Source organism: Spizellomyces punctatus, assembly GCF_000182565.1.
Source record: "Spizellomyces punctatus DAOM BR117 chromosome Unknown supercont1.11, whole genome shotgun sequence".
In the NCBI taxonomy this organism is placed as follows: Eukaryota; Fungi; Chytridiomycota; class Chytridiomycetes; order Spizellomycetales; family Spizellomycetaceae; genus Spizellomyces; species Spizellomyces punctatus.
In genome coordinates, this window is record NW_015971547.1 from 335,937 (window position 1) to 348,245 (window position 12,309).

A 12,309-nucleotide genomic window follows, 5' to 3' on the forward strand; every position below is an offset into this window, starting at 1 on the left:
AAATCCAAGCCATCCAATGTTCGGACATTTATCCCAAGATCACATATTCAAACATTTATAACGTATACTTCATGTAGTGTGCAACTCAACACTACAGTTTGTGCCATGTACTCGAGATCTGAGAGAAAGTTTCTGGCACCCGATGCAGATCATGCGAATCCAAACCTAGGACCAGGCTGCTACACAGCTGATGAGCCAGCCCTCATCGCAGGAAAGATCCTTGGAAATGAAGGGTAAGATGCTGGTTAAATTGCAAAAATCGTATGCATCGCCAAAGTAGACTGTTCTCTTTAGTTATGCGCCGTTCTCTTCCCTCACACCTCGAAAGTCCTATTTTGATGATGTCGTTGTTCGAGGTCCAGCCCCAGGAGCATATGCCACCGAAGTACTTCGGTCGGCATTACACAATCCTCAAAAAGCACCAGAGTTTGGCAGATCCCAGGTATCGAGATTTGGCAAGATCGTCAGCCAAACGCCAGGACCTGGGACCTATCAACCACCAGATGGTCTGACTCGAAAAGCTCCTCGACCAGCTCCTAAAGGATTAGAGCAAAGTAGCAGAACACATCCTTTGACTCGGCAACCATTAAAGGGCACCGGCTGGGGTGTCGTGGGCGAGAGCCCGCCAGCTCATTCGATACCCACCCAAGAGCAAAATGGGACTCCTGATGTGCCACCTGACGCTGGATCCGACGCTCCCCCGCCTGTACCAGAGAGTTTGCAATCAGCGGAACTGGATTCCTCCACCCCTGCGGTTAGAGGACGGGTAATCCTACAGGGACGTCAATCTGCGCAAACGTCACCAGTCGGATCAAGCAGCAAAATTATGTGGAAACGAAAATACGGAGCTCCTAGCATTCCAACCAGCCGATTTGCGTTTGGATTTCAGGAGAATGAAGGTGTGTCCCATTATATTACTTGATATGAGAGGACCACAAGGCACCTGAACGATTTCCTGACATGAAATTATAGTTGGAGAACTAATTCCGCGCAAACCCCCAAAACGAACCTTGGATGTATGTATTGAAAACGGAAAGTCAGGCTTCCCATCAACACAACAGTAGCTAATAACCATGATATCCCATAAACAGCCAGGACCGGCATATAATACCCTAACATCCTTCGCCGAACTCTCCAAGCACCAACGTCGAGGATACTCTTTTCCTCACTCAAGCGGGACGTCGCGCCTCCAGTTTAAAACACTGGAAACTCCTGCGCCGGGCGTATATGAAAATGCCAAGGTTCAGCAATTTTATAAGAGGGGTGAGTCCGGCAATTCAGCTGCTGTCATGACCCTGGCGCCATGTATCAGGCTTACGGACGAAATTCTGAGCGAATCGAAAAAGAAGGTGAGTGCACGATCAACAAGTATTTCTGTTATGATCTTTCTCCTTAAATCGCTTCGTGTACTAGAATATCCCAGGACCAGGTTCGTACAATATCAAAACTCCAATCCAAGAAAACCTTGGAAAGCGTCGAGGACGCATAAATTTTGGTGGTGAGTATGACGGCTAGGACCGCATGATATTTCTGATTGATTCTCTGGTGCACAGCTGGAGGAGGGCACGCACAAGCGGGATACCTAAACCCCGAGCAAACAAAAACACCTGGGCCTGGAGCTTACTATCCTGAATTTTCTGAAATTCCAAAGGTAAGGGGTGAGTTGTACCGCAAAGCTTCCTAACAGCAGTCGTAACCGTTGGGCAACGTCGTTCTCAGCCACCAGCCGCAAAGCCGCAACCTTTTGGATCTACCACACACCGCTTCGACAACACCGGCGATATCAGAAGCAAAAGTGCACCTGCACCTGGAAGTTATGACGTAAATGAGGTAAAGGAATCATAGCCGAGCTGGACAATAGATGGTAATCCTGAAGGCATGTTATTCTTATCGTAGATCGATAGCATGGCTCGCCGTATCCAAAAACGTGCTATTGGTGTCCGCGCTGGAGCGTTCGGTTCTGTAAGCGAGCGATTTCCCGCTCCTAAAACGGTGTGTACTAGTACTCGATGCATCGCACTATATTACTTAACTTCTGTAAAAGAGCGAAACGCCAGGTCCGGGTAGGTATGACGCGAGCGTTCCACCAGCAGCAGACATCCCAACAGAGGTTCCTGTACGAGCGCTATCAACAGCGAATGCGTCCAGTCGACCCCCAACACGCATCTCACGCCTGATGGGCCAAGGGCCTGGTCACTTCCAGGTTGGAAATCTATATGTCAACCCGGCAAAGGCGCACATTCCTGTTTTTGGAACGCAGACGGAACGGTTTGGGAATGGTGCGCGGGCAGGTGGGTGACAGCGTATCATATGCTGACAAAAAGGTATCCAAGGTTGATCCGCCGGATATCCATGTGTAGACCTACCGCCACCAGGCGCTTACGACGTTGCTGAATCTTTTGATGCCCTTCAATCCAAACATCGAACGCCAAAGACAGGGGGAATGGTCAGCGGAAGCGTACGCGAGGTGTTCCCAGGTGGGTAGGAACGGGAAATGACTGTTCGGGAAAACCTAGCCTAATCCCGCCCCCCTTCCGCTACATGGCTTTAGTTAAAGAGAGAATTCCCGGACCAGGTGAATATGAGCCTCTAACCATTCCTAAAAGAGAAATGCGACGAACAGATGTGGGTGGCTTTCTGACGACGGTAGGTCTGCAACGAATCTCGCAAATTATCCTTGTAGTCTCAAACGCACGCTGTTCAGGATGAGCGGTTCAAAGAAGGCCATAACAACATCCCTGGCCCTGGAGCGTATCTGTCACCAGATGCAAACACTGGACTCCTGCGGAAAACATACAACATCACATTGACGGAATGGGGTAGACGGCAAGTGGCGGCAGCTGCATCTCATGGCGGAATTCCCGTGGTTTGATGCTGTAGCCATATGTCGATTGTAGAGAATGTACAGATATGGGAACCAGGAGACGTGTTTCTAGCATTATCAAATACCGCACCCGGACTACTTCATTCAAAAAATATCAGATAGTTTATTACGTGACGTGAATGACAAGCGGGAAGGTATTGCCATCGATCCATTCTTTACTCATATCAATGCTTCTTCTGTCCCCTCGCGGCTTGACCACTCTTCGGCTGCTGTTGTTGTGGAGCAAACCAATTCGCCAAACTCTGACTGACATCGGGCATTTGCATTGCAGGTGGCTGCTGCTGCCTCTCCTGCATTTGCTGATAACCAATTTGAGCAGCGTTAGACAGTGACCGCTAAGACAATGCATGTAGTGCAGTCATACCTGAACAGCTTCCTCGGGCATGTTGGACATCAGTTTCGGTAATGCAAAGAACATCAATAACGAAAATCCTGACATGAGGATCATGGGATTCGATAGTAGTGACATGGGATTGAAGCCTTCGCGTGGCTAAAAGGAATTTGCAAAATGAGAACAGCTCAATCGGCACCAGATGGTATACAGCGCGACCCTCACCACAAAGAAATCGTACTTCCCACGGGGCGACAGTGCAAGTGGGGTCAACACGAGTGGGCCGAGTTTTGACCATCCCATTCCAGAATATGTTATTGAGGCCATGACAGCAGTCGGTGAAACGTCAAGTCGGATCTGTCAAACGAGGACACCAGTCAGCACGTTATGATATCTAACCACATAAGAGCATTCAGCGAACTCTTATCAACCTTATCGAAATGGTAGAGATGGGAAGCGACCTCCAGCAAGTGTGTTCCCTCCGGAACATCTGGGCTTTGAACCGACATGTCAAAAACAACTTTGTTGGTCTCACAATGACTCGGAGCAGAAGAGAGCACTCACAGTGTAAACGACCCATCCTCCTCCACATAGGCAACCAACTGACCTCCGTTAATCCATACTTTCACGTTCGGGCCTAGCAGATGGACATCTGTCGGCAAACAGTGGAACCAGGTGAGTGATCCGTTATAGTAGAGCTACTCCAATCCACCAGCCATGCTGCGGTCTATTCACAACAGCCCAAGTGAATATCGGAATACTATAGTTACCTGGCAGAACTGAGTTAGTCGTTATTTGCCCAGTCACCAATTGGCCTGCTAATGCCGAACTGGTGAAGAAGCTGGAACGTGTACAGGTTGCTTCCAGTTACTAATCACGAGACACCAAGTGGGCATGAAAAGCCATAACGTTGTACCTTAATAGCACGCAAGCGGCGATGGCCAGCGTTCGGAAGCTCATGACAATCTGGAGCAGGTCAATGCGAATGCCCGCTTCGTCACAATAAACCAAGCTCTCCACTTGAGGCGTGTACAATAAAGCGCGGTTCGAATCTCAATGGCTATTAACCGATCCGCCTGCAAATCTATCATAGACTAGTGTAGAGGATTATGAACAAATCCATCCCTTTCGGTAACTAATGATTCGAAAGTATATTATATCAAATCAATCCTTCGAGATCATTCCCCCTTCTGTGCCAACAGCGCTGCACTCCCAGCTAGAGCTTGCTTAACAGCGTAATCGATTGCCCTTGTTTCCTCGGAGATCAGTAAAGTCTGCAGCCGTTCATTAAGTATACTCATTTCTCGACCATGGGACTCTTTGGCGTCCTTCAATTGCTGTTGTAGTGCATCGATCTGAGACTTTGCCTGTGCATTTTCCTGCAAAGCCGGCAACAGTTCACACTCAACCCTTTATGACAATAAAAAATGACCCTGGGACTTTACCGTTTGCAAAGAGACCACCCATACTTCCATTTCATCCATCCGCTTTTCCAGGGCATCATATTGATGATTCTGCACCTCGTGAGTTTTGGCTAACTGCGTATGTAGCAAGAGCTTTCACTTTTCTTGCAACACAATAAACCTTAAACAAGATCGCAATTTCGGCCCTGACTGGCTTACTTTGGACATTAGTTTGGTACTTCGGCTGCTTAGATCACGTATAAGTTTGAGACAAGTGCGAGTACCCGCTTCTGCATCCTATGCATAACGTAGGTCAGGTGTCCCGGAGAAACTTGGATGATGCTGGCGTTCGACACGTACCTGGTTTTCCAGGTCGGCAAGTGTGTCCACCGAAATTGGAATTGTAGGTTCATCCAACTGAGAAGAAATGCTATTCGTCCAGTGTACGATGCCTTCCGCGGTCTCTCGCAATTCATCAACAGGAATCGTAAAGGATGGTTGAGTTGCTCTTATTGACTTTCGAGAATGCGACCCTTTAGCCATATCCAAGTCAGGGCCTGGCATTGATCAAAACTGCTTTGAGCGGTATATGACTAAGGTCTTCCATAATAGGGCGTACTTTACCTCGGGGAACGCTTTCATTGACTTCGCGTAAGGGTGCTCGTATTTTTTCAGGTACATTAGCAGTGTCCTGGACATCTATCGTTCGATTCGGCTTTCTTAAAACTCGATTCGTTTTCTCCCACACCTTCAACTCTCCTTCAAAGTCGACCTCTCCATGGTGGCCCCACCCTCGGCGCCGTGTGGGTGATGGCGGCCGTATACTGGAGATGCTTATTGCAGGAGGAGCTGTAGATGGGAAGGGATATGGCTTATTTTCATTGTTCTGGAGAGTTGTGGTAATGGGATTTTCTGTTTCCTCCTCCGACTCGGTGGCTTCTGCAGATTTTGCTTGAGCTGCTTTGGCAAACGCCCGAAGCTCATGAGTGTACCTCTCAGCATTTGCTTTCCGTAATCTCTAGAATCGAAATAGCATGAGAAGGTAGCAGAGTTCAGCAGCCTCCTTTGGTCTATTCATATTAACCAGTTGCAGTGGTGACAGTTTCAACGCGGACAAGTCCTGTGTCGTCGAATCCCACTCTTTCTTCTGCGAACTTGTTCGAGGCTTTCGAGCTGCGAATTCTCCGCGAGGGGTGGTAGGAGCCGAACGGCCTCCGTTACGTTTTGTGGGGCGTCTGACCCCAGGAGCGTGAGTACTCATTGGACTGGTTACGTGGACGGCGATTCGCCCACATGGATCTGGACGTCAGGGTTGGTCCGGACCAGTCGGACAATACCTAGCGTGTTTTGTGTAAATATCACCTTGACTTGTCTTATTTCCATTAGTCATATCTAAATACTAACATGCTACTGAGTCATCATCCAAACAGCTTGCATTTATGAGATCCTGTGCTTCGGATCGCAAATTAGCTAATTCCTCAAACAGAGATGATGCATCATCGACTGCCAAGTCACTGAGATGTAGCTGATTTCCAATCTCCATCGCTTTCCTTTCATGTTTATCACCACTATCTGTCGGCAACATTGATATGGACAGATGTTCGCTTTCTTTTCCAGGCTCAGGTGGCTCCATTGTGTCTTTTGATCGGTGTGTATTGCGCTCTTTGGCGCGTCTTCGTCTACGTTTTCGCCGCACGCGCTCATCAGCTTCCATACGATCCAGAAGCGCGTGAAATCCTTTCAACGAGGCTTCCATCAATTGTATTAATGAATCGAGTTGTGGGTTAGGTAGCATTTCCTCACATGGGTCCTCCGTCTCTACAAAACATAGTAAGTTAGACGTTGCCTTGACTTTCCAGATTATCCAAATCCTATGTACCTGCTTCCGTTGGTTGGAAGCTAGCGCGTGAGATCCTTTCATCTGTCCGATCAGCTGATAGTTGCAAAGCTTCATGTCCGTTGACAAGGTCAGGTCGCTTGATTGGGAAAGACGTGTCCCCATCCAAATCTAGTCTCACATCCGGCGTCGACAAAGTCCTCCCAGGGGTTTTCTTCTGCCTCAATAATGTCTCCTCCATTTCTCTTAAGCGCCGCCTCAAGAGGGCGTTCTCTAGTAGGACGTTCATCTCGTTTATATCTCCCGATGGGGATTGTCCGTTTGATGTTCCATTGACCCATGACCTAACGTTGACAGAGTTGAATAAATGTTGTTGCGGTGAAGGTGTTTGATTCGCTCGTTGATTTCCCTTTGAGGCCTGAGGAACCACGACAACACTTCGATGTGGGGGAGATGATACATTACAACCGGAGAAGCTTTTCGTGGACGTAGATTCCTGTAGGAAAGATTACTGAGCATTGAGTATCATAGGGGCGAGGCCGCAGATAATAGTGGTATATACCTTGCCCAATACTTTCTTGGTAGGTGTATGGGCAGCATGGCGTACCGTCAGTATGTCCTTTCCTGGTTTTTTCGTGGGAGCAATACCAACTTTGAAGGGAGGTCGCGGTGCCAGCGGCTGCGAAGAGGTCACTTTGTGCAGTTTCGTAGCGCTCACACTTTGTTGCTTGTATCGTGACACACCTCGAAACTTGAACCTTGGCGGAGGATGGTAGTACGTGTTTTTGAGTGGATCCAAGCCATTCAGCCATCGCAAATCAGGATCATCAGACTGCAATCGCGAAAACGTTAGTTAGTGTGGCAGAAATCAGATGAATCAAAGATGCGAGTCAAACCTTTGTTTGCACTATTTCCCGGTAGCCACCTCCTTCTACTCCCGTTGGAGGATCTTTGTTCGTATTTTCGCTAAGCATTCGGCATACAGCATCCCATAATGTTTCATCTACCAAGCGAAACTTCAGTCACATTGGCTAAGAAGCCACGGCATGCGACACGTTATACCTAACGAATTGCTGCGTAAGTCCACAAGTACTAGCTCTTTATTGAGATGGAGAACTTGCTCCACTACTCTCGCCCCAACATCAGTTATCGCATTAAACTGCAAATCTAATGCTACAGAATGAATCATACATCAGCCTCTACAGTCAAGATCGATGGGAAAATCTCTCACCAACCGAGAAGTCCTATCTCCTCTACCAGCGACTCCATTAGGTAATGCACGCCCGTGTCACCCAAATCGTTATGTGACAATATCAATCGCTTGATGGCTGCGGGTACCCCTTGGACAGATGCTTGAGACGAGTTGGACGTGCTAGATGTTTGAAATGCGGATCGAGTGCCAAAATGTGTCGATCGAAGCGTGCGTTCCCATATAGCGGCCTGCCGCTTGATCGCGCGCCCCTTATAAAGCGAACTTCGTGAATCAATGAGCGTTTCAGAAAGCACGAGGATCAGGATTTCATTCGTACATTGAGGAGGTCCGCCAAAATAGCTCCACCTTTGGCTGTCAGATTACATGCTCCAAAGTTCAAAATTGACAGCGATCGCAGAGTTTTCAAGGAAGGCGAGATCACTTTGATATTGCAGGTTAACTCCCGTCTATCGATGCGTTTCTTGTCATTAGCTACCTTACCATATAGACCTTCGTCACCAATGTGACTACGAGCTAACGAAAATCGTTTCAAACACCTTGCATGCGACAAGCCCTATTCATGGCGTTATCCTCTGCCGGCAGCATGTATGGCAGAACAAAGCACCATACCTTGGAAAGTGTCAGCAGAAACTCCGGCTGCAAAGGGATTCCAGCCAACTCCAGCTCTGTAAGCGTGGAACTAGTTACTAGACAAGCCTTTATGGAGCTAAACAGGCTCAGTCTCAGATATCGTGCAAAAAGAAGGCTCCGATAGTTTGGAAACGCTGAACGGCACATACCTAATTAGATGTTGAACGAGACGCGGTGTGCATAACAGCACAGGGAGTTTTCGGGACGGGTGCCGTTTGGGCTTCCTCCCATTGATATCGGCGCTGCTGCATTTATCTTTTTGTACATAAGAGGCCATATCAGTCTTTGTATTCATGTGAGCACACCACCTCAGAACTCTCACCTGCCGTTCCGTTGGAAAGAATGCGCAACGACTGGGAGTCAGAGTTTCTAAACCCCTGCACTATCTTTTCCCAATCTTCTGGCCGCCGTATGTGGTCAGCGTCTATCGCCGAGGGTAAACGGTGGGCAGGCCCTAAGCTCTTCTCTGTAATGGCCATTATCTGCCAACCAATGGGCAACCGTGTGTTGGTCGAAGACGCGTGCGATCAACGTAATGCGCCACATCGGTAAGCGGTTACGCCACAAGTTCATCAGCAAAAGCCTGGGTAATTCACAGGAACTGTTCACGATATCCAAAACGATCACAGAATTAATCAATTTAGATTCCACCCAGATATATTATCTAAATCACAGTCCCCAAAATATATTATCTCGACCGATCGTCACGTCAATCATGTAAGTTCCAACTGCTAACCCATTTCCGATTTCTATACTCATGTGCTGGTCCTGTAAACCCATATGCAAAATCCTGGAAATACACGAAATTGGATACTACAAGCAGCCCAAGCAACGAAATCGCGGTAAAATGAAGAGGTCCCGGAAGCTTAGATGCAAGGTGATCTGCAAGAAATGTGAAGGTGATGATGGCAAAGTAGAGAGCCGGGAAATAGTGGTGAAGACTGTAAAATATTGATGTGTTACTGTTTTGAGCATTCGACTTCGCAGAAACAACACAAGTAACTTACTATGTCACACGGCCCATAATCCAAAAAGGGGCATAGTGCAGGACCCATCCAACGAAGCCAATTTTGCCAGCAAAGTAGAAATTATCCCAAGTTCCTGAAGACCACAACCACCTCCATTATTACTTTAGCCACCTTCAAAGAAATGCTGCAACATACCAGGACGTTCCCAATCACTGTATCTCCTCTTCCATCTGATACCGTAAATCCCGAGCACTAGCAAAAATGTGACCAAACTCGCTGTGCTTCCCCACCAGACCACGGGATTTCCTATCAACCAGAATTTCCTCGCATCGTCTGCCCAGCTGCACATTCGCAATCCCACAAGCATAAGCGGCCATTGATAAGGCTTTGATGTGAGAGCATCAGGTTCTTTATCTGGGTCAGGCGTCAGCGCATTGTTCGAGGTCCACATGGCGACGTTGAGATCGATAAAATCTTTTAGAAACTTTGAACGATATGCTCCTTTGCCCCCTGGTGGGACTTTTGTTATGCAGTACAAGTCATTAAGCTGATTTACCCTTGTTGGTGAAATGATGCAAATGTGAACTCACGGTCATCATTCCAGTGCTGTTCGATGTTCCACATATGATTTCGATTGTTCGGGTCGCCGTTTTTCTGACAGACAACTTCAGCCTGCTTGAACCCCCATTGGGGAAGCGACACCGCATGTGATCGAAGTAGACATCCTTGAAGGTTATGACGCAATCTGAAGCGAGTGGTAAGCGATCGAATTCGAGGCGACTGCCTATCGACCATGTCCTAATGCAGGGTGATGTGCGATGTAGGTAAAGTAATGATGCGGAACAGAAGCTATCCACACGTACATCCACTTTCTCGACTTTCCACAAGTCATTCGCATCTCCCAACGTTGAATTTCCGTAACAACTAACTTCATTTTGCGACGTTGTAACGGGCGCCTTAACAGAATGACTGTGGAGGTTTCGCCCAGTTTGCGCATGAACTGTGGTCGAAACGCCGTGTCAGTTCCATTCAACTTGCATTTCCCATTGCGCATGGTAGTTACCAAGCCGAATAAGATCTCCATCCTTTACAAACTCAATTTCATCTCCGAATCCCGACTGCTTTTCTTCTCCCCACGGTTTGGTAATGATCCAATCATTGTTGCTGTCTTTGTGATGATAGCATGTCACTTGTTGTTGTTCAGACCCGGTGGGGTAGCGTTGTACATGAGAATGTAGTAGACCGCCGCCATGTCCGTTGTTCTTCAAGGTAACCTTCGATCCGTACGCCAATTCTAAGAAAAACGCCAGCATTAACGAAAGAGTGTAGCTTGAACGGTAAAACTCTACGTACCTAGCGGATTCTGATCGAAATCGTTTCCAAGCAAATGAGCTTGGAAGAGGGAACTCATCTGTGCATCTCCTGGTCCGCTCCGATTTAAAATCGCAAAGTGAATCACAAAGGAGAATAAGTAAATAGCTATTGGAGTAAGAATGAGGCCAGCTATACGGGCCATCCAGTGCCTGGCATAATGTGACTGCCCGGGGAACACTTCGGATCAGTTTTTTTAAGCCATGTAGCGATCAATTAACCATAAGTACCGGAGGCATTTTGAGATCTCCAAGCATTTCCCAAAGGTCCTCTATGGTATGCTTCAGCATTGCAAATGAATAAGTCATAGATTTCATACGGGGAGATTTGAGCCACTATGGTACTCACCAATCCCACCAGAGCTACCGCAAACAGACCCACCCACTTCACACTATCCAGATAATTGCGCGTCAGCTTGAATACAATACGACGATAGCCGAAGCTATTACCGACCTCGCGACAGCGCCAATCGATACCCCGGTAGCAAAGAGCCATGTCCACCATTCCTTAGAAAACGGCCTACGATGTTCAAATTTCAGTCAGCATCAGGGTGCAGCAGCTATGCGCGGTCGTGCATTCTTACGCGGTACGTTGAAGGTTCCGAAATACGGTGAGACAAAACACGCTCAAAGTCGTAAAGAACAGCAGCATCGAGTCCAATAGGATGAAACGACTAATAGTCATCAATGCGATATCGCATAACACCATGATCGCCATCAGGAAGGATGCAGGCTTTGAAAAGTGTAGTTGTATCGCCGTGAAATACGCCAGGGGAATCATGGCGGCCCCAAATAAAGCATTCACGATCCGCATGACGGTATAGTTCAGTTCCTGGGGGTACTGGTGACCTGACTCGAACTCAAATGTCCCGTTGAAGCCGGCAATGAAGCCCGCAAGTCCGTTGATCATCTTTCCGAGAGGTGGGTGCACATCAAAATAGAACCTTCGTTTGATATAATGCCCAGCAAATTTCCTGCACTCTCCGGTGTTAGATACACCCGGTTCGAAGTATCTCCTCAGTGATCTCATTTTCTTACCCAAAGTGAGCTTCATCCCTGCAAATTTAGATTATTAGACGTATATTTGGCTACGGACTCGCAAGCATGTCACCAACCAAACAACGAAGTCCGCACTGCCAATTTTATACAATCGCGTAAATAGTGCGGCTACGGAGAGAAGGGCGGGAATAATCCATTGCTGGGTTGTTGTTGGCCAAATGGGGACCTTAGAATGGATTTTTCAGATGCTTGACATAGTTCTTCGACTTCACGCAGTTGATGCACCGAAAACTAACCATCTGCGGTCGTCTTTGCGGTTTAAAAGTCTTGTCATCTTCTCTGTCCTGTGGGTCCTCGTCTACGGGAGCATAAGCGGCCCCTGTATTGGCTACCCCAATAGGTGCCCGCTTTCGCAAACCATCGTTGGGATACCAGTCTGTCATTTTGCGCAGATGGTAGATCTGTCAAGGAACGGTCGCGTGGCGTCCCGCAAACTGAACGCGTCCTGTGGAGGATATCCAACCAGCGCGCACTCCAACCTGCTGTCTGGATGGATATTACACATAATATTTGTTATCTGGTGCCGAGGACCTCGCCCTCCCGACAATATTGACAATAAACAAGTAGCACCTTGCAAAACACTGCTACTACTATGCTGCTATAATCGCAGGTAT

The 12,309-nt window shown here is 47.8% G+C and overlaps 5 protein-coding genes across 5 annotated transcripts; 1 reads left to right on the plus strand and 4 right to left on the minus strand.

Moving 5' to 3' along the window:
• Positions 1 to 40: 40 nt before the first annotated feature.
• Positions 41 to 2,872, plus strand: SPPG_06178 (uncharacterized protein; the record flags this gene model as incomplete). Its single annotated transcript, XM_016754381.1, has 12 exons — positions 41 to 233; positions 295 to 899; positions 973 to 1,016; positions 1,092 to 1,349; positions 1,414 to 1,498; positions 1,554 to 1,651; positions 1,720 to 1,830; positions 1,897 to 1,992; positions 2,045 to 2,291; positions 2,361 to 2,477; positions 2,552 to 2,646; positions 2,705 to 2,872. Exons 1-12 carry the CDS (start codon positions 106 to 108, stop codon positions 2,870 to 2,872), a joined length of 2,052 nt encoding a protein of 683 aa, XP_016606517.1. The 5' UTR covers positions 41 to 105.
• A 176-nt stretch (positions 2,873 to 3,048) lies between these two features.
• On the minus strand, positions 3,049 to 3,934 carry SPPG_06179 (uncharacterized protein; the record flags this gene model as incomplete). Its single annotated transcript, XM_016754382.1, has 6 exons — positions 3,049 to 3,183; positions 3,249 to 3,374; positions 3,441 to 3,572; positions 3,647 to 3,710; positions 3,780 to 3,867; positions 3,928 to 3,934. The coding sequence occupies 6 exons, from the start codon at positions 3,932 to 3,934 to the stop codon at positions 3,049 to 3,051; spliced, it is 552 nt and encodes a 183-aa protein (XP_016606518.1).
• Positions 3,935 to 4,393: 459 nt separating this feature from the next.
• On the minus strand, positions 4,394 to 5,879 carry SPPG_09354 (uncharacterized protein; the record flags this gene model as incomplete). Its single annotated transcript, XM_016757513.1, has 6 exons — positions 4,394 to 4,594; positions 4,661 to 4,753; positions 4,838 to 4,915; positions 4,979 to 5,175; positions 5,243 to 5,636; positions 5,703 to 5,879. 6 exons carry the CDS (start codon positions 5,877 to 5,879, stop codon positions 4,394 to 4,396), a joined length of 1,140 nt encoding a protein of 379 aa, XP_016606519.1.
• Positions 5,880 to 5,967: 88 nt separating this feature from the next.
• Positions 5,968 to 8,796, minus strand: SPPG_09355 (uncharacterized protein). Its single transcript, XM_016757514.1, has 11 exons — positions 8,621 to 8,796; positions 8,448 to 8,553; positions 8,278 to 8,374; positions 8,149 to 8,221; positions 7,985 to 8,088; positions 7,691 to 7,916; positions 7,518 to 7,628; positions 7,352 to 7,458; positions 7,018 to 7,287; positions 6,498 to 6,951; positions 5,968 to 6,436 (listed from the first exon to the last, which is right to left on the minus strand). The coding sequence occupies exons 1-11, from the start codon at positions 8,775 to 8,777 to the stop codon at positions 6,018 to 6,020; spliced, it is 2,124 nt and encodes a 707-aa protein (XP_016606520.1). The 5' UTR covers positions 8,778 to 8,796; the 3' UTR covers positions 5,968 to 6,017.
• Positions 8,797 to 8,929: 133 nt separating this feature from the next.
• On the minus strand, positions 8,930 to 12,135 carry SPPG_06181 (uncharacterized protein). Its single transcript, XM_016754383.1, has 14 exons — positions 11,932 to 12,135; positions 11,752 to 11,861; positions 11,675 to 11,692; positions 11,221 to 11,610; positions 11,091 to 11,156; positions 10,986 to 11,028; positions 10,868 to 10,918; positions 10,620 to 10,803; positions 10,330 to 10,560; positions 10,130 to 10,266; positions 9,857 to 10,064; positions 9,462 to 9,785; positions 9,306 to 9,399; positions 8,930 to 9,239 (listed from the first exon to the last, which is right to left on the minus strand). Exons 1-14 carry the CDS (start codon positions 12,076 to 12,078, stop codon positions 9,008 to 9,010), a joined length of 2,235 nt encoding a protein of 744 aa, XP_016606521.1. The 5' UTR covers positions 12,079 to 12,135; the 3' UTR covers positions 8,930 to 9,007.
• Positions 12,136 to 12,309: the final 174 nt, after the last annotated feature.

Bases quoted from the DNA above. Each gene is read 5' to 3' on its own strand.
- SPPG_09355 (XM_016757514.1), bottom strand. From the start codon at position 8,777: ATGGCCATTACAGAGAAGAGCTTAGGGCCTGCCCACCGTTTACCCTCG. The intron at 8,375-8,447 runs GTATGTGCCGTT...GAGCCTGTTTAG, and splicing joins CTCGTTCAACATCTAATTAG to CTCCATAAAGGCTTGTCTAG. The intron at 6,437-6,497 runs GTACATAGGATT...TATGTTTTGTAG, and splicing joins CTTCCAACCAACGGAAGCAG to AGACGGAGGACCCATGTGAG.
- SPPG_06181 (XM_016754383.1), bottom strand. From the start codon at position 12,078: ATGACAGACTGGTATCCCAACGATGGTTTGCGAAAGCGGGCACCTATT. The intron at 11,862-11,931 runs GTTAGTTTTCGG...ATCCATTCTAAG, and splicing joins CGCAAAGACGACCGCAGATG to GTCCCCATTTGGCCAACAAC. The intron at 10,267-10,329 runs GTAACTACCATG...TTTCGACCACAG, and splicing joins TGGAGATCTTATTCGGCTTG to TTCATGCGCAAACTGGGCGA.